General features: G+C 30.7%; 2 protein-coding genes across 6 annotated transcripts; both read right to left on the minus strand.

Moving 5' to 3' along the window:
• Positions 1-2,081: 2,081 nt before the first annotated feature.
• Positions 2,082-5,689, minus strand: LOC130806448 (6,7,8-trihydroxycoumarin synthase-like). Its single transcript, XM_057671527.1, has 3 exons — positions 5,099-5,689; positions 4,077-4,392; positions 2,082-2,834 (listed from the first exon to the last, which is right to left on the minus strand). Exons 1-3 carry the CDS (start codon positions 5,647-5,649, stop codon positions 2,220-2,222), a joined length of 1,482 nt encoding a protein of 493 aa, XP_057527510.1. The 5' UTR covers positions 5,650-5,689; the 3' UTR covers positions 2,082-2,219.
• A 3,435-nt stretch (positions 5,690-9,124) lies between these two features.
• LOC130806449 (uncharacterized) lies at positions 9,125-21,350 on the minus strand. Of its 5 annotated transcripts, none has more exons than XM_057671529.1 (22): positions 21,171-21,350; positions 20,688-20,794; positions 20,482-20,558; positions 20,295-20,372; positions 19,486-19,617; positions 18,241-18,291; positions 18,006-18,140; positions 17,786-17,908; positions 17,559-17,636; positions 16,221-16,313; positions 15,997-16,122; positions 15,154-15,237; positions 14,449-14,547; positions 14,133-14,327; positions 13,269-13,341; positions 12,113-12,216; positions 11,768-12,024; positions 11,592-11,678; positions 11,269-11,499; positions 10,572-10,650; positions 10,328-10,391; positions 9,125-9,522 (listed from the first exon to the last, which is right to left on the minus strand). In XM_057671529.1, the coding sequence occupies exons 2-22, from the start codon at positions 20,776-20,778 to the stop codon at positions 9,404-9,406; spliced, it is 2,376 nt and encodes a 791-aa protein (XP_057527512.1). In that variant the 5' UTR covers positions 20,779-20,794; positions 21,171-21,350; the 3' UTR covers positions 9,125-9,403. The 5 variants fall into 5 exon arrangements, with proteins under 5 accessions (XP_057527512.1, XP_057527515.1, XP_057527514.1 ...); XM_057671532.1 differs by having other exon boundaries at positions 18,241-18,282; positions 20,688-20,801; XM_057671531.1 differs by having other exon boundaries at positions 16,000-16,122; positions 20,688-20,801.
• Positions 21,351-21,631: the final 281 nt, after the last annotated feature.

A 21,631-nucleotide genomic window follows, 5' to 3' on the forward strand; every position in this document is an offset into this window, starting at 1 on the left:
ATAATAATCAACAAAGGTACTTTCACATTATTAAAGTACTCTATATGATTTTTTATTTTTATATTTAAAGGAAAAAAAGAATTGAACCGATGGTCCCATCCGTCCAACTCAGTAGTTGTGAAGACTCAACTCTCTTAATGCTAAGAGGAGATTGAAGACTTAATTCTCTTGAATGATGATAATTCAAAACACATATTGTTTAAACAAATAAATTAAGTAATTACATTTAATTGTTTAAGTAAGTCTAAAATCATATTTGATATACATTTGATAAGTAATATATGTTTAAGTTCGAAGTCAATGGAATATGCTTAAAGAACTTAAGTTTATTTTATAAGTCTTGAAATACGTTTCAAAGTCTTGAAGATAATTACGTTTACAATCAGGTTAGTTTCGTAATTACATTTGAAATATTTTAATAGGTCAATGTTCCTTGAAATTACATTTGAAATATTTTAATAGGTCAATGTTCCTTGAAATTATATTTGAAATATTTTAATAGGTCAAGGTTCATTAAAATTAACATTGGATATTATTTGAATTATTGTTGAATATTTTACTACACGTTTTTTGCTTAACGTTTAAATATTTTATATTTGAACTTAGATTTAAATATGTGGTTAAAATTAATTTGATAAATAAATATAGTACAAGGTACACATGTTTTATTATTAATTGTACACGGCTATATTTAATAATTATGCAAGATCTAGATTTTCTATTATTTGGATGAGATTTGAATTTATACTAAAAATAGAAAATGAGATTTGAATTAATGCTAAAAAATAGGAATTAATTTAAATGGTTATTTAAATGTTGATAAATCTGGTTTATGCTTATTATTCATTATCTTGTATAAGTACTAACGTGGCAGCATAGCATTGGACAATTACAAACACAATGACGAAATTATTATTAAGCTGTCAGTACACGTCAGTCTGAAGATAACCTCAAGATCTTGAAGTCAGGTGCTGAATGACCAGGTCAACAGAAAATAACGGATAGGAGCCTTCTTGTTTTTGAAGATGTGTTGAGGCGTAACACTATATATATGAGGCTTCATTTTAGAACTAAGACACACCTCTTCTTACAACTTTCTCTCTTGACTTAAGATTTAGAAATTCTCTAAGTGTCTAAAGAGTTGTAATTCTTAGTTCATCTAACTCTTACATTTGTAATAGACTTAAGAGTTCAAAAAGAGTTAGATTAAGTTTAATACGCCTAATCAAGAATACTTTTCAAAGTGTTCAACTTGTGAATCTCTATTGTGAGATTTGGATTTTGCTTTTATTAAAGGGACTTGTAATACGGTTCTTCAAGGGGAAGAACGTGGTGAGAGGAGATAGTGAGATTTTCTTGGTTGTATTAAAGTCGGATTAATAAAAGGCGTTGATATCCTACGGGTTGAAAGAGAACCCATAGGCGGGGAGTAGGTTAGTTAGAACCGAACCTCGTTAACATATCGTGTGTTATTCTTTAAAGTTTATTTTCCGCACATACGATTAGTGTTTATGAATTAGCTCAAAGCTGTTTCAGAAGACAGTTTTGACAGACTCCTCAAACTCTTGAGACAAACTGCCAGAAAAGTTTTAAAAGCCCAAACTCTCTATTCACCCCCCCTCTAGAGAGTATTTAACCTCCTATTAATTTTCATTTGGTATCAGAGCAAGGTTTCACACAAAACGATTAATATCTTGTGATGGATCCAATAGGAGAAGGGTTGTTTGCTCAAGGACGTTCGTGTTCAAGACCACCTTTGTTTTGCGGTACAAATTTCTCACATTGGAAAACTTTGATGAAAATGTTTGTGATTGATCAAGATATGGAACTTTGGGAAATCATAACTAAGACGGATTTATTGGTTCATAGTTTTAGGCCTTTGTTTTTTACCTTATTTAAAGCTTATTAGTTTCTTTTAAACACGGCTAAATTGCTGTGTTCTTAATCCTCCATAAACTCATACACTTAAGTCACAATTCATTTATTTAGCCTTCAAAAAAGTTAGACATAAAAACTCTAACTCATACTTATGATCTAACTTGAAAGGGAGTAGAGATTTGTTAAGTTACGAAATACGAAAATGAGATATAATCGCTAATCTAATTATAAATATTACTCTAATACATTCAAAAACAAGACTTAATGATATTTTACAAACTTCATTTAGTTATTGCATTTCTAACAAAGCCCGTGAGGAAATCGAAAAAAACTTAGTTGATTTATAGATAAGGTTTTACCATAAGACAAAGTGGATTTTTCTTATGCATAGTGATTCCTGGAAGTGTATCTGTGTCAATATCTTTTCTATTCAAACCTGGTGGAATTTCCCAATCAAAATGAATCAATAAATTAGCAAGTGCAAGTTCTATGTTAGTAACACCAAGATTCAACCCAGGGCACATCCTTCTTCCTGCTCCAAAAGGTATTAATTCAAAGTCATATCCTTTAAAATCTATTGTACTTTCTAAAAATCTCTCTGGCATGAATTTGTCTGGCTCTTTCCAAATTTTAGGATCTCTTCCAATGGCCCATTCATTAATATATACTTGTGTTTTGGGTTGAATGTCATAGCCTTCTATGATGCTTTTCTTGATTGATTCATGCACAGCTAGTAATGGTACTGCAGGGTGTAGCCTAAATGTTTCCTTTACTACAGCCTTAAAATATTCAAGGTTTGCTAGATCAGTTTTATCTATGGAGCCCTCGCCCTTCTTCTGTGCGGCATTACGTAGCTCTTCTTGCACTATTTTCAATGAGTTTGCATTTTTAATTAGCTCTGTCATTGCCCAAACAACCATGGCAGCGCTAGTATCTGTTCCAGCAATAAATATAATCTGTAAAAAGGTAAAAATAATTTTAGTCTCCTATTATAATTCAGTTAATTATTATATGAATTTAACTGTTGATGGTAATAATGTGCTCTATTTTGGGTTATTTCAGATCAGATCAGTTTCAAATAATAGATTATAATTTTTTGCATTATAACTCATTGGTTTTCATATCAAATCAAATATTGAAAGGTCTAGTACTCTAGTTATGATAATGCTGCATCTAAAAAATATTTAAATAAATAAAACGCAAACAAAATATTTAAATAATAAACAACATCTAATAAATTTTATATATTATGGAAAATTGTATATAATAAACCATTTTTTTATGATTCGCTGAAAATAAACCGACTTATTAATTATTTTTAACTAGTGTAGAAACTCGTGTAATGCACGATTTTTTTAGCATCGATATATATAAATATGTAATATTAAAAAAATAAAGGCATAGATATTATATAGTATAACTACTCAATTTTGACTTTTTTAGGTATAATTATCTCTGTAATTTTGAACATTGTCAGCAATATATTATGTAGTATATTGTATTCTCTAACTTACTCAATTTAACTATAAATAAATGCTAGTAAAAAATATTTTAATAGTAGAGATATTACTCAAGATCAAATATCTTGTCATTTTTCTATAGCCAATAAATGAATTACATTTGACAACTTTTTTAGTTGTAACACTTGGTAATTTCCAAGCTTATTTGTATGATGTATGATTAAACCCACCCATTAGGTATATTTACTAAAAATAATTTTATCTATTGTTTATAATAATCTTCAAAACTTATTTGTAAGTTTAGAATTATGAATAAATAATATTTGAGTTTATTTAAATCAATTATACAGAATTGGTGGAATATTTAGTTAAATATAAATAATAATTAGATTCATTTTCAGCAAATCAAGCAAAAGTTGATTTTTTTCACAAATATTCCATTTTTTATACTTGTTCCTTTTTGTTTATCTACTTTTAAGTTTTTCACTTTAAAAGAGATAAATTTAAATTTATTTTTTGAAGTGTATATTCAAGATAAAATATATTCATGTGAGATCACGTTAGATTTGACTTGATGCAGAGTTTTTTAATATATATTTTTACAATTATTTATCATGTGTACTTAAAATATTATGGCTTAAAATTTACTTTAAAAAACGTGTAAAAAATAAAATAAACAAACAAAAAGAAACGATGAAGCACTAAATGATTAGTGCTAGCTAAGCAAGAGAAAATTACCATTGAAATTGCTTTAATGTGGTTCATGGAAAACTCAAAACAGCGTTGATTCTTGAGGTGAAGAAGAACATCAATGATATCCTCATGATCTGATTCAGATTCAGACTTGTTGGGGTTGATATGATCACTTATAATTTCTTCAAAAAAAGCGTCCAAATCTTTGAATGTTTTATCAAGTCTGCTGTATTGTCCTGTAAGCTTGTCCAACCAACCACTATAAGGAAAATAGTCGCTAAAAAAGAAGGCTGTAAATAGGGCTTGAGCTTCATTTAAAAGACTGTGAAATCTGCTTCTTGACCCTTCATTATCTTCATACCTGAGGAAATCAAAGCATGGGGGCCAAAGGATTACATGTTTTTTTACTCTTCACTTTGTAAGTTTTGTTTACCCGATCTTTTAACCGAATCTGACTTGACTGAACTTTAAAATAAATTAAAAATATACAAAAATCAATGTGGACATAAAGCTCGATTTTAAACCGACTCTAAACATCTGACTTAAAATCGACCCGATAGCCAGAATGAACATCTCTAAACATAATAGTATACTCCCTCTGTCTTGTTTAATTTGATGCAAAAAAAGTTGGTATTTTTTAAGAAAAAGGTGGATAATGGTAATAAATAAAGAGAGAATGAATTATGTGGGATGAAATTAGAAAAAAGTTAAAATATGTGGACGAAATTAAAAGCAAGTGGTGGACCATTGTCCAAAAATAAAGATGATGCAAATTAAGTGAGAGGAACCAAAATGACAAATAATGCAAATTAAATAGGACGGAAGGAGTATACGAATAGTATAACTTTTTCCAAAAGCAATCTACAAAAGTTAGAAAATAACCCATAAGCAATTCAACCAAATTAACAATTTGTGATGAAGAGGAAAGGGAATTAATTTTTCTTATCAAAATCTTGCAATAAGGGTAATTATTTATTTCTTCTATATGCATATAGGATTTCTTTAGCCTATCTTCAAATAAAAAAGTAGAACAATTCAAACATAATAGTATATAAAGAGTAGTATACCTCTTGCCGAATGCAATCCTACAAATGTTAGAAGATGAATAACCCAAAAGCAATTCACTCAAATTAATAACTTTTGAGGAAGAAGAAAGAGAATTAATCTTTTTCATCAATCTGGCGACTTCATCTTGAAGCATTGGGGTGAAAGAGTCCACTCTCTTAGAGCTAAGGAGATAAACAACACTTATCTTCTTTATTTCTCTAAAATACTCTCCATATGGTGCAAAACCTATGTCCAAACCACCGTAGCTTAGCTTTTGAAATACAATCATTGATGGTCTACTACAAAAATTGAGGTCTTGTGTATGAAGTACCTCTTTGGCTATCTTGGATGATTGAACCACAATAATTGGTACACGTCCGAATCGCAAGCTCAAGATCGGGCCATATGTCTTGGCTAGCTCGGCCAAGTAGACATAAGGTTTTGAATTGTCGAATTGGTGTAAGTTTCCTATAATAGGAAGACCTTTAGGTCCTGGAGGAGAACGATATTGTTTATGTCTTTTGAGTTTGAAAAGCAATAGAAGTAAGATGAAGTAAATGATAAACAACATGATGTGTTATATTGGATTTTTATTAGTGTGCATTTGGCTAGCTTTATTATATATATATATATATATATATATATATATATATATATATATATATATATATATATATATATATATATATATATATATATATATATATATATATATATATATATATATATATATATATATATAATAAGCAAAAGAATATATAGGAAGGATCTAATGAAAATCATTACATGGTCCTTTTAGCCTTTAGAGGTATATATTGTATTTAAAGGGGCATGCGTATTTTTTGAGTTTACAAATTATTGTATGAGATGGTCTCACCAAAAGACGTGTTTTATATATATCTGAGTTAAATAGTTCATTTAATAATATGAGCTTCTTATTTAAGGTCTTTTCACCAAAAGACGGTCTCTAACAAGAATAGCTCTTTTGAGTTTTAGTTCTTATTTATCATATTTACAAAAATACCACTGAAAATATACCCTAAAATAGTGAATATGTATCCACCAATTCACTAAAATGTATATTCAATAGTATAAACCCTTAAACTTTAATTTTCACCATTGTTTACATTAAAGAGGACATTTGGCATACTTTGATGAAACGGAAAGGGAGTGGAAATAAATAATGAGCCGAAATGATAACAATAATAATTTACCTCGTCAAGTGTTTGGTTGAGAAAATAAAAAGTAATGAAATCAGATTAATCTCTCTTACAATTTTACTTCCGCTGAGTTAACTTTTAAAGTCTAACAAACAAATTAAAACACTATTAGTTCATTATTTACCTTTCTTGCAACAAAACTTAGGCAAACCAAACATCCCTAAGTAGTTTCCACATGATTTTTTCCAAAACAAAATAATAGTCTCATACAATGATTAGGACATGAGAGTAGATGATGAAGTTTAATTTTGTGGCTTGGAGTGAATTTCAAGTAGGATAAAAAATACAAACACCGTCGAGATATTATAGCTAGAAAAGTTTGTTATTTTCTAATGTACATCATTTCAGCCAAATATTATTCTTCGTTGAACTCTAGTTGAAAATGACCTTAATTAATAATGTCATTGATTTTGTGGCTTCAATTTATCGTAGGGGTGAGCTTGGTCCCACGCACTCCTCTCCTTTACCTAACTTTTGCCACAATTATAATTTTTTTGGCTGAATTAAAAAAGTGTAATTTATTAAAAATTGAGAGAATTGTGTGCATAAAATAAAAATATTAGTTAAATGTATAAATAAAAACTAAAGAATAAAGTATGAATTATGACTAAAGAAAATGTAATAAATTTCAATGAAACGTACTAAAGTGAAAAATATAGCAAAAATCACGATACATAAAAATTATTACTGTCTTTGTCCCTCTTTGTCTCTATGATGACTATAATATATTACATTTTGACACAAAGATTAGAAAGGACAAGGTGATAGCGACATTAAATTTGTAAGGATAGCATTAAAAGAGAGAAAATTGGAGATAATTTGTGGATAAATTCAAAAATATTTGAATGTACTTCTCTTTTTGTATTTATATTTATCTAGGTCTGACAAAAACTGATTCAAAATAAATAGATTTGAATTTAGAATTTTGACCCAATCAGTTGATTGGGTCCACTTGAGATGATCTATTTATCAATTGGGTTAGGTTTAGGATAGAATTTTAAAGATTTAACAAACATGTATAACTCATTTAATCAAACGACTTAATGTTGAGTTAAAACAATAAGTATAACATAAACTTAATTCACTGAACATTTTCCTATTTTCATAATAAAATACAAAATAAATAACTCATGAACGAAAAGTTTGAAATTGAGGCCTAAATAATAAGATATACTAAATGCTAAACACTCTAAAACAAAAATCAATTAAACTATGAACGGATTGAGTGGATCCAGGTCAGCGTTATGACTTTTGACTCAATTAAACGAAAATCAATTATGAAATTTTATTTGATCGAATGAAAAAATTACAAATATCGAAACTTAAATCATATAAAATATTTAAAAGGCTAATTAATACCATGGACAAAACTCATATATAAAAAATGTGAATGTAACAATATTGGTTAAATATCTATAACCCAGCATTTCATGTATATATTATTAAAATATAAGCACAAAAATAAACAACTAATTAACTACAACATTGATTTTATATTTTTATTTAAGTTGTCTAGGACACCTTTGATTAATTCTAATGATATAATATATATATATATATATATATATATATATATATATATATATATATATATATATATATATATATATATATATATATATATATATATATATATATATTTTGGCATTTTTGAAATTTAAGACAAAATTCTCATATTTTATACTCTATAACTGTAGTTTATCGTTTGTACATATTATTTTCATTTGTTATATTCAACTCGCTCAATTTGATAGGTAAATTTTTAAATGAAAATATAATTTAGTTTTTTTAATTTTTAAACATCATAATTCACCTATTTACTCACAAATCATGCAAAGTTCAAGCTAAAACTGCTTTAGAAAACACTAACCATCCATAGAGGAGCACAAAAATGGAAGCTCTAAGTTGCAGTTTATCAACTTGTTTGTCAAATTATTTTGGGCGAATTAGTAATTAAGATGTGTTAAAAACTTAAAGAATCACATCGAAGTGCGATTAACTTTATAATTTTAAGAGAGATTGATGATTTCTTTGAACCCTCCTTTTCTGTGGAGGATTCTTTGTAAACTGAACAGCTTTGAAGAAGACGAATTGAAGGAGTAATTAAGCCAACAACAAAGATTGAAACAGGTAGATCGAGAAAACATCAAAATAAAGAGCCAAAATTTAAAGAATGAGGGCGTTTGTGAGAGAGAACCAATTAAGGTTGATGAGGATCAATGAGAGACGCGAATTGGGAGAGAGATTCATCCAAAAAAAAATGAGTTTCTAGAAGAACAATCATTATGATAAAAGAGATAATTATGGTTTTATAAAAAGGGAGGGAAGGTATGTTAATTAAGGTAAATTAGAAGGAAGGATATTAATATGGTGGATTTATTGATTAATTAAGGTAAATTGTGTTATGTTATTTAATTAATTATAGTTAAAAATAAAATTTACATACCCAAAATAAAATAAAGTAAATAAGCTAACTTAATCTAATAAAAAATAGGACACATGCTAATTAGAAGGAAGTCTAATAAAACATTGCCATCAACCAACAACATGCACTAATATGTCTAGGAACGATCAAGTTATCTCGTTTATGAGCGCTGCATATGTCCTAACATTTTTCTTCACTTCTCGAAAAATATCTTAGCATTATATTAATGTATTTTTGGTCTAGCAAACTCAAATAGACATTTTTTTCTTTCGTAAATAGTAAAAAAGAAATTCGCAAAAATAAGATAAACAGGAATGACATGGGACAGATAACCTTGAGTAACGCCATTTCTCATTATCAATCCCAAACCTCAATTAACTCAATTCACAAATTGATGCAAGAGCCTGTCAAGCCATCTATATTGACAAACATTGGCAAAATTTCATGCTCCGGAAACCAATCCGCGCAAGTAATACATGTATATATAATTGTACAAAACATGGCGCAAGTAATACATATATATATAATTGTACAAAACATAACGAACACGATGCCAACAAATAGTAAATCTACAAAGAATTACTTCTGAACCTGCGCTTCATTCCCGATCACAGCAGCAGCGAGTCGTATCCTGTGCTGCATTGAGAATCAGCTATTATGAACCCCCGATTTCCATCATTTCAAAAATTGGATAACGGGAATTTGTGTTCTGGCCATTTGGGGTAAGCACGTTTAAACAAGCTCATGCACACAGTGTCGTGCTGCTGAAGAACTCCGTTAAAAAGACATTTCATTGCCCCTGCAATCCAAGAGGAACCAAGTTAGTGGTCTTATCCTTCTAGTATGACAATGTTGGCAAAAACATGGCGGAATGTGGAATTTGTGGTCAACCTAAATGCAAAAAATTAACCCTGAACTGTATTATTTATCATTTATTACATGGGCCGGATATACATAGTTTCAGCAAGCTGTTTATAGAACGGTTGTCCATCAGGCCCGACTCAGTCAGCCAACAGAACAAGAGGGACAGTATCAAGCCCATCCGTTATAATCAATGGGATGATAACGACAAAAAATAGTTCGTCCAGCATGTTAAATTCTAATAATTTACTAAAAACATAAAGATAGTTGGAGGGTATGGATAATCACTCATATTATTTCTTTTTCTTTTTCTTTGAAAATACTCAATTGAAGCTTCTTTTAATTGTTTACCTGCTAAAAAAGTGAGCAGATCACGCCAATGGAAAAAAAGGCCACGGGCGCATTTCGCAGCCCACAGATAATGGTTTTAGGCAAGCCCAACTCATTTTTTTATCTAAACTCATCCATTAAACTCTAGGATCATCTTTCTGTGGTTACGCCCTATTTTAATATATCCATTATGAAAGCTAAATTCAGCGGATTAGGGTCTATAACTAAAGAAATCTACTATACTTATTAAGAAAGGAGACTCGGAGTGATCACGTAATTGTTCCTAGTAATTGGTGAAGAAAAGAATGAGTAAAACAAATAAAAACAAGAACATCGATTTATAAAAAAAAAAAAAAAGAGATGTAAACATTAGTTATAGTCTTCTAGATGAGCACATATATGAAGAAACATACCATGTGTACCAACAGGCTCCTTTATGCGGCCACGACGTCCGCATTTAGACCATACTTCTACAGGCTGCAGCATACAAAAACTTGAATGAACTCAACCACCAAGCAACCAATTAACATACAAAATACAACGAAATTTTAGAGTAGTTAACACCCCTCCCCCGCGGGTATCTCCACCAATCATAAAAAGGGAGTACAAATTGAAATGGAAATGTTCACGGAGAAGTAACTGACAAGCTACACATACCTTGAACCATCTTACATCTTCCGGGTTATGGAACATATATCTAACTGTTGCTTTAACTTTTGAAACTCGTTGGGGATAACTGCATGAAAAAAGATTTGAACAAGTGAAAATGCTAACAATTCCTAGATAGGGAGGAACGTAGTAGAATTTACTAATTTGCTTATGTTAACACTTTCAATAAAAAAGGGAGATTAACATCTAAATTACATAAATAAAAAAATTTGGATGTGAGATGTCAGAGAAACAGTTTAATTACTTCAATATAATTAATGACCTGTTTGTGGAAATGATAATTAAGTTGATCACAAATCTCTTGACAAGTTTAATGATCATTCTTATTCTACTTCAATTATCTAAATTTCTTAACAAAATTCATTTCTATACATTATCTTTAGGAGAGGTGATATTAGGTTATCAGGTGGTAATAGAAAATTGTGAACAAAACTTTTTTTTTTATGATTGAAATTTAAGTACTATGTAAATGACATGGTACATTTCATGAAAATTTACTCTACAGATCATTTCATTACCAATTTATCACCATTTAATACCAACAACCAAAAAGGTCATAAGTGGTTATTTAGTATGGGGTACGCAACCTTATCCTTGTAACAAAGAGATTAAGAGATTTTTTTCGATTGACCATCACTTGTAAATCTTAAACTAGTAATTCTGAAAACAAATTGAAGAAATATACCCGCTTAAAATAATTTTCTTCAGAATAATCCTATCTGGATCAACGCTTATCAAACTACCAACTGCAGCCAAAGCAGGTGTGTCCATGTCACCTGCTTTTTTCATCGCGACCACATAAAGTGGTGGAAAAGATATTGGCGCATATATTGAAGCAACAGAAAAGCGTCCTGCATGGAGAAACCTCTCCATCTTGTGCTTGTCTGTATCAGTGTTATCTGTTGAATATATCGGTCTTCACATAGCAAGCAAAGATCCTCAATATCATAACAAGTTCACAACTGAACAATAAAAAAAATTATGCAACTATTTTCTAAATATGCTTGCCTTGCAACAAACTGCCGAAAGCCAACATGAAATGTAAGTTCCTCTTTTCCTTTGATTGGTTCATGGTAACTGTCATGCTTCTTAATCCTGTTAAAAAATGAATTATGTGACTAAAATATTAGCCTCAAATGAGCCATATTATCATAGAAAACAAAGAAACCATGAGAACTATATACCTAAAGGAAAGGACAGACATCTTTGACTCATGTTGCAAGAGTCCACATGTTATTATGGGTAATATCTTTGCGTGAGAACATAAATGGGAAGCAACAGCATGCAGTACTTCTTTGATATAAAGCCTTACATATTTGCCGGTTGATACAGTGTCGTCCGTACTCTCGTCTCGTTCCAAGGCTTTTGCGAGCACATGTTTTCGAGTTCTTGCAAAATTATCGAAGGCAAATATTCTAGCATAATCTGGTGGCAAAGATTCCTACTCAAGAGAGAGGGGGGGAGTTTAATCAAGACTCCGATGGGGACACTATGAGTACTGTTCAATTTAAAAGTTACAAAAATCTCACCTTAGGATCCCATGAAGAAGTTCGAAAGGACTTTAGGCCTCTATACTTGGCAAAACGCTTTCTAGCAGGTACATCTAATGGAGTATCAACTTCATCTGGATATTCTGAAATTTTGAATTCTTCTATTAATATAAGTAATACATCAGGCACTATGTATATTATGGACATCGAGTCATATACAGCCTATATTGAAGCATCAATCATACTATAAGGCAAATTATTTCTTAACTAAAAAATCTAAAACAGTTATACATCAATTATATTCGAGATACATAGCTTTCTAACCATGTCATAAATCACAAAACTCAAAGCCAACATAATTAAAATCAAATGTTTATAGAGAAACTGAGAATTTACACAGACAAAGTAGTGGGTATAAAGCAGGATGTTTATTACAACATGTTTGAAACAATAAAGCAATTTGGGCTTATATAATTATGTAATTATGAATTACAGAATTATTAATACTTTCTCTAGGTTTTTACGTGCACCATTTTTCTTATATGACATTTTTCTATTACTTATACTCTTCCCTTTTTAAGGTGAAAAAAACACTTTTATCAACCAAATTATTTTATTTATGTAATTGCTCGTAATGTCTTTATAAAAAAACAAGGGCAATATTGAAACATTACATCCTTTTCCCTACTACAAAACAACACTAATAACGTTTACCACTTATAAACTTTAATTTCTCTCTTAAATCCTCATCATATGCTCTTAATGTCATCATAAACAAAGGCAATATCGGAATATTTCATCCTTTTTGCCACTATCTTAATGTGTGTACAAGTGAACTTGGGTGAAAGTAAAAGAAACGGTGAAGGTATCAAATAGGACCAAACAATCATTGTTAGCAGCAATTTCCCACGCTCATTTTCTATGGTTGATTTAGTCAAACCCGCATTGTTGAGATTGAGACTTTGGCATTGTTGTAAAATAACGTATATGTCACAAGTTAAAAAAAATCTAAGAAACGTAATTTCTAAACTCTTAAGTGGGGAAAAGATTGGTATTATATCAACATGCCCACCCAATTCGTTCACAACTATATAAGCATGATTTTAAATTCTAACAAAATTGTTGATATAAACTAAAAATACTATGTAGTTTGGGCCTAAATAGAGAAAAAAGTTGAAGCGATAATTAAAATTACCCTCATCTTCTGCATGAGCATCTTTTAATCTTCTAATCTCATCTTCTATCTGATCCCTAGTCATTTCTCCATCCTATAAAGAAAATGAGTATGTTTTTAGAAAACCAATCAGACAAGAATAAGTATAAAAAAAATCACAGTGAAAAGGCGGAAACAATTATAAGCAGAAAAGATCGACTTAACAAATAACAAAATAAGCAAATTCCCACACTAAAATAGACTGCATAAAATGCTAGGCATGAAACACAACATTTTGGAACACATAATAATTCTTGTGGAAGTGCTTTCCATTTTTCAAATTCAAACAATTGATTTTCTTTCTTATAGGAAGAGGGGTGTTAAAAGTAACCAATTTTCAGTTTCTCTACTCCAATCATGGACAAAGCAAGGTAACCAATGGAGTTTTTGGTTTTGGCGGAAAACATTTTCCTTGGGAATCAAATTTTTTCACAACGATGAGCAAATGTTGGGAAACAAGAGTAGCGAAAACCAAAGCAGCCCATAGAAAAATAGAAAATAAATATTGATCGTATATTTTGCTTATTCACTTACTTTATTTGACTTTTAAATGCTCTCCAATTATTCCCACATAAATCCTCATAAATGTGACATGGGTTATGAATATTACTGCCTTCATTTAGGCAAAAAAACATGGAAATATGAATCTAACAGCTGAAACGGGCACTTGGAAGCCCAAGTCCAACGAGAGTACCCAAGTCACAAGTAATATGCAATATCACACGTTTGCAACTTCAAGGAACAAAGTACTCTATACAGGCAAAGTATTTAAACTGCTAGACATGCATAAATGCACACAAGCCACCCAAGTCAACATAGTTAACTATGGATGCCAGCTATACTCACCACCATCACAGAATCAGTATCTGGTTCTCCATCAGATTGTCCTAAATCCACAGAACCTTCATCTTCATCGAGTTCAAAATTATTAGAAACCTCATTAGAAGTAACTCTATTTTCAACTTCATCCAAGACCATGCCATCATTTGAATCATCACTGCCTTCACCATCATCCTCACTTTCGTCCAAAATCCAAGCAGCCTAAAGAATCAAAATGTGTTCAAGTACAAAAGATGATTATCAATTAAAAAAAAAAAAAAGAACGTACCAGGGAGTACGATAGAGAAAAAACAAACACAACTACAAAAAAATTAAGACAAACCTGATATTCAGAAGTACCATGTGGAAGTTTCCTCCTCTTCAATTTATTTTGCTTTAAGTTTTCCTCTGCCTCTGCCATTTCTGCCTCCGTTGGCCACGTCTGATAGAAGATACAAAATCATGAAGTCGGAATGCCAAAACAAACTCAAAATTAAAATGAACATTGATATCTCTAGGTACAAAGAGTTGATGCCACAACTGAAGGGCAAGAAGCATGCTACACTGGCACAGTACACATAGACATACATCTCTACATAAATTATTTATGTGTATGTTGCATTGTTAAATAATAGAGCCAAGAAAAGTATCAACTAAATAAAGAATTTCTAGTATCTACATTTCAGCATGAAACAATGGATCTTTCGAGCTCATGAACACTCATATCAACAATAAATTTACCAAAACAATACAAAAATTGAATAGACCACATCAAACAGGCTATTATGAACATATGTTTTCAACTTTGGGAATGCAATCGTAAACCAATCAATTAGTCTATTAAAAGCCAATGAGTCACGCAAAAAAATTATAATGCTAGCATCAGACACATTACAAGAAAACAACTGAATTATTCAAAATTTCCAGTTTTTAAAACCCAGATTTTCAGACTTCAGTTTTAGAAAAACGAGAAACCCATTCTACAGGTTACATGTTGTACACAGACGGGGGAGAGAGCAAACAGACGACCAGGACTGTATTCACCAACCTGTTCTCCAGCAAGAGGATCAGGAATATTTTCAATAAGTAAGGGCTCTTGCTTTGACATATCAGGCACTAAAGAGCTGATCACCTACAATGACCGAAGAAAGATTGTAGTGAGCATATCGAAAAACTAAAGATCTAAACATTAACGAGTGTAAAGAAGATTAGCAAGCTTCACTGAAAAGGTAAGAAAAAAAGATAATTAGTTAACAGATATTCTCAAATCACCTTTTCACTTTTGGTTGTAATAAAGCTAACAGGTTTCGCATTCTCTATTATACTAGAATAAGACATGATAGCATTTTTGAAACAGCACTGGCTATATAATTAAACAACGCGAAATGAAATGACATTATGATCAAATTTTCTCAAAGATGAAACGAATAGTTCGTAAAACCTCTTTTAAGTTCTAGTTCAACTCTACTTTTGTGATATCAAGTTGAAAAAACAAGGTTCAACCATTCAGAAGATGCTACACACAATAGAAAATTGAACTCACATTATATCTTTAACACAAATTTCCTCAAAGATGAAACAAATAGTTCGTAAAACCTCTTTTAAGTTCTAGTTAGTGACCATTTAATAAATATTTTAAAATCAACCCCCAGAACCAGCACAACACCACGACTACTTTGCCCAATAATACTGATGTGGCCGCTAGAAAGAGTAAGGGGGTTGGGTGTCGGTGACCTTCTCGTATTATTGGAAACACAATATGAAAATTTACTTTAAGAAAAATGCACATGATTTGCTAAGCAATTCCTTAATGATATTAATATAAGAGTATTGAGTTTCCTACACAACAGCAACTGTATCCAAATGGAATAAGAAAATTACAAAGCATTACCACCTGCACATCCGGCACATCAACAACATCCATTGTGTCCTTCCCTTTCCTAGGATTTAAAGCATATGGATCACTCAGAATATCAATTTTGCACAGTTGATAATCACCTGCTCCAGAGACGTGAACCTAGTAGAACAGAAAATCATATACAAGTATTTTATGCTTCAAATACGAAAAAAATTTCTAGAAAAATGAATCATTTGGCACAAAAGTTTTACAATTACCAGCTGGTTCACTGAGAGATTACGAGAGCGAATATAACCAGTAACAGAGAGAGTGCATTTTCCAGAAGCAGGATCGTGATCAAGCATCTCAAGCTGCAGATAGTCAAAGGAGATGGAACACAGAAAATAAGCATTCATTAAGCAAAAAGTAAATAGAAATAAAAAAAAAACAGAAAAGTCTTTGTATTAGAAACTATCAAGAATCAAGATAAACAGCTCCAGCAAGAGCAAAAAAGAAAATAATGTTCAAAGGGAAACGGCTATCACTTTTTAAAAATGGAATTTGGACAACATAGACTACTGTGGCCAGTTAAAATCAAATACCTCAAAGAAAAACAGAAAAGAAACATGATTTATTGTCTAAATTCAAACTTGGCATACAGGAGCATATATATATATATATATATATATATATATATATATATATATATATATATATATATATATATATATATACATACATATATATATATATATATGTACATATATATATACATATGAAGATGTTCAAGTGAGAACCATCCTTATATGAGAACCGTGAAAACCAATCTGCCTGACAAAAAAGTGTTACTTTTTTACTAAAAAGGTGTTACTTGTAGGCAAAAAACTGTTACTTTTTTTTGAAAAAAAGATGATACTCTTAGGCAAAAGAGTGTTACTGTAAGAAAAAAATTCTGAAAAAAACTCACAATAAGGTGTTACTTTAAACAAAAAAAGGTGTTAAATTTCGAAAAAAACGTGTTACTTTGTATTTATATTTTTTTCTGAAAGTAAATTTTTTTGCTAAAAAGTAACAGATTTTTTTAAAAACAAAAGTAACATTTTTTTGTCCAAAAGTAACACCTTTTCTGTTAAAAAGTAACACATTTTTATCAGAGAGATTGATTCTCACAGTTCTCATATAAGCTTGGTTCCCACTGGAACTTGACCCTATGTATATACATATATACATATATATATATATATATATATATATATATATATATATAGTTCATCACATGGTCAGGACATGGCATGTGGCAAATTAGATAAGCTTCATGTTAGTACTTTAACCTAGGATAAACACACACTATTAGCAACAGAACAAAGCAAGATGATTTGGTGGAAACGAGTGCATTATAATCAAAATATCATTTGACATTTCTTTTGCGCATTTAGAATAATGTCCTTTATGATTCTAGATCACCATAAATGAATCAAAGGATAGATATATTATTTGAAAACATTATTTGTCATTAAGAAACATGTTGTAATCTTACAACACAACATCAAATGATTATTAAATTACAAAAACGTCAGCAATTAACAACACAAAACAGAGAAATCTGAAAATAAAACCTTCTGAGAAGTAATATAAGCCCGTTGGCTCCTCCAATGGGGAGTTTTAAACCTTTGCTCTTTCAAAAGGTACAAGAACTGCATCAACAAAAAAAAATAAACTGAGTGCGGTGATAATAGTTGAATGGGAAAAGAAATTCATTACAAGTGAGTGCAAATCTTGATCCCACAGAAAATTCCCAGTCGAGGTAAAAATACGCATCTATAACACAGCTTACAAAAAGTACCTTGTGGATATCATCCTTTGTTTTAGCGGGATAAAATTTACAATTCTCAGGGAATTCAGAAGCAAGACTAGAAATACAATATTTCTTGGATTCGTTTCTTCCCTTCAAGTCATTAGGTAGGTCCTGGATCCAAAATAATAACAATAATCATAATTTTGAAAATATCGCAAGCAAACAATTTATGAATTGGTGTCTGGATCATTTAAAAAACTCTCCTTACACGGATCAAGACCACGCTGCTTGGTAAGCCTATGGCTTTGAACACGGAAAGGCATTGTGCTCCAAAGGAATCGATATAATCAGATGACTCATGTTCACAACTCGCTGATGCAACAAACGCAATCAAATCAGCAACCTATAGCACACAATTTCGCATGAATAAGAAACAGCTATAAAGAGTGATTTTTAAAATATGCAGTTGCATTACAAAACTTGGAAGAAACACAAACAAGTACCTTGGCCATATCCATGCATGAGGATAGATCACCATGAGGAGCCTTCATCACCTAAAATTTAAATATCAAATACTGTGACAGAAATTTTTACAATCGAAGGAAAGAAGCACCAAATAATAAAAGCAAAACGCCACACTTTTAAGCTCATTACAGCAATAATTTGCAAATTTTGACATGAACAGTCCTTACGGATAAAAAATCCTGCCTATGGCGAGCGCCTCGGATATATGATGGATTGGGTGCCTCAATGGAATAGGCGAGGCAATCCTTAAGGCGAACACCTCAGAGCACCTTTTAGTCTCGGCCTCGGTTGAAGCCCATTTAATGAGGCTATCCACCAATTATGTTTTCCTTCTCTTTTTTATTTATCTTCTCTTTTTATTTCTCTTCTTCAATGATGCTTTTTAGGTTTTTTACGTGAGAGGGTTCAGTTTATTTCATTTCTAGTTATTCGGTGTCGAGGTTCAATGAACCTTAAGCGCCTTGGGGTGCTTTGTGTCTTTCAAAAGTAAGGAATAGTCCCAAATATCATCCATTTTTTGAACAATTCCACCTATTGATCATTGACAATATTCTAACTCCCATGAAATACTTTCACATGATCAGAAATTTCAAGCCAAACAATTTTAACAAGATAGACGATCACATAAGAGGCATGTCCATGACACACATTGAGAAATTTCCAGTGTCAAGATTCACAACGTGAGCCATTAAGAAATCAATACCTACTACATCAATAGAACATATATATATATATATATATATATATATATATATATATATATATATATATATATATACATATATATATATATATATATATATATATATATATATATACATATACATCTACATATATATACATATACATATACATATACATATACATATACATATATATATATATATATATATATATATATACATACATACATACATACATACATACATATATACATATATATATATATATATATATATATATATATATATATATATATATATATATATATATATATATATATATATATATATATATATATATATATATATATATACATAGCAAATAAATAAATGGATAAGTAACTCATAACCTGTTTGATATCAGGCACAAACATAAAACACAAGATTAACCAAGCCAAGAAAAACATAAAATCCTTGTTTTACTCCAACAAATCAACAAAAACAAACAGTAAGCAAATTATTGCAATCATTTATCAGGGAAATAATTAAATAAAAGCATACCGTGGCTCTCATCTTGTATTCCAAAGACACTACAGTAGGAAACTCCTCATTACTGGATTTTGATGGTAATAATTCCAACAAGTCTCTTTCGATAGAATCCAAGTCAACATGAGCAGACAATCCGAATAACACCTAAAACCAGTAAATTAATCAATAAGCTACTACTGTAAATCATTTCGACTTACACCAAAACTACAACAATACCAACGCCTTAATACCAATCACCAACAATATAGGCAAAGCCACGACTTGATATATGAAGGGCTGAAAATTTTCATATCAATATCACAAAAAGTTTTAAGAGAGGGGATTTGGGCAGACAGTGAGACCAAAAACTAAAGCTTATAGTTAAAATAATTTGTAGGCCAAACACCCCACTCATACATCATTTTCACTTATTGTTTGGGTGACTTTTGGTCTTCACCCGCTAGTAACTCCGCCACTCACGGGTCCGCTATCAACTTACAAATTCAATAAAATTTTAATTCACGAAACACTCAGAATAGATTATTATTAGTGGCAAAGAAGTAACGTAACACGACGCGGACTTGTTGATCCACTTAAAACTCGTTGCTTCTATCAACTAACAGTAACATACAATTTTGACATAATTTTAATCCATGAACCAATGACAAAAGCTTATGATTAATAACAAAGTACTCACAAGTCACAAAGTGTACTTGTTGATCCACTTAAAGCTCGTTTTTCATTCAATTAACTGACAATAATTTCCAATAACTTACAAATACGACATAACTTTAACTCATGAATCAATCACAAAGGCTCATAATTATCAACAATGTACTCACAATAACACGTGGTGGACTTGTTGATCCACTTATAGCTCGTTTTTCATTCAGTGCGGTGGTCCGCTTTTGATCCCGTATCTATATAAACCAAAAAAATTCAAATTTCAGCAATTTAGCAAGTGGGTAATGCAAATAAACATCTATTATCACCCGAAAGTTCATTGCTTTAATAATACAAAACAATTACCATATTATTACGCTGAATTCGAGCAGAACGGGCTCCTTTGCTAAAATTTCTGTCTGATTTTGTATTTTGATGCTTTTCTAATTCATTAAAAATTTAAACCAACAAAAAAATTCAATAGAAAATTCTAATAACAACAAGATAAAATTGAAAATTGGTAATAATCATTGAAAAGTGACAAAAATAGAAAAATCGAGAATAAAGCAAACCTTTTAAGGAAGTTTTATGAATGTTTCGAGATGATTTAGATGCAAAACGGGTCTTATGGGGTTTGTTAACTTGAGCTCGAGAACCTCCCATAGCGGCTGCTTACAAACTACAAACTACAAACTACAGATGATCAGAAATAATAGATGATCAATATTTTCTTTATTCAAATAATCACATTGGAAAAATCATAACTAATTCAAGTCAGATAGAATGCCTCCGAGTGACAAAGAAATTCCACATTCACAGGAAGCATAAAATGGAAGAGCGAAGTTAATGAACCCAAAATTGGAATCGAAATTGAAATTTCATTTAACTGAACTTTTAAATAACAAACAATTTCAAATATTGGAATACAGAAAAATTAGAGATGAAACCAAAACTATATAGAAGCAAACAAATTAGGAGAACAAATGCCTAAATCCCATATAGAAGTATAATTTCAATCAAAAATTGCAATAACAAAGTAAAAAGGAGCATCTAACCTAGAAATTACAATAAATGCGATTTCTTAAAAGAGTGAAGGAGAAGGAGTCGGAGTCGACGGAGAGGGCGAGACGCAGAGTAAGAGCCTTGTGGTGCTGACGGCGGCGCTTAGACGAAGGAGTGCGTCTGCGTGTAAGATTGGGAATTGGAATGTATGAGTGACACTGTTATACACATGGTCTCGTATGATACCGTGGGGTCTATAAATAGTCCATTTAGTTAAACTTAAAAAAGGATCACGAAAACTTGGTAACAATTCGCGTGGGTAACAGTTTTACATGCTTTCTTTATTTTTGTTATTTTTTTATTTTTTTAGGCATTTATTAATTTTAACCGTAAAAGTATCAATTTTAACTTAAAGTAAAACTTAAACAGATTAATTAAAATAAAAAATTGCAATTAGAACCTATAAGTGATCAATTTTGACGTTAAACTGATCAATTTCTACCTATATATAGTT

Source organism: Amaranthus tricolor, chromosome 2, assembly GCF_026212465.1.
Source record: "Amaranthus tricolor cultivar Red isolate AtriRed21 chromosome 2, ASM2621246v1, whole genome shotgun sequence".
NCBI classification, from domain to species: Eukaryota; Viridiplantae; Streptophyta; class Magnoliopsida; order Caryophyllales; family Amaranthaceae; genus Amaranthus; species Amaranthus tricolor.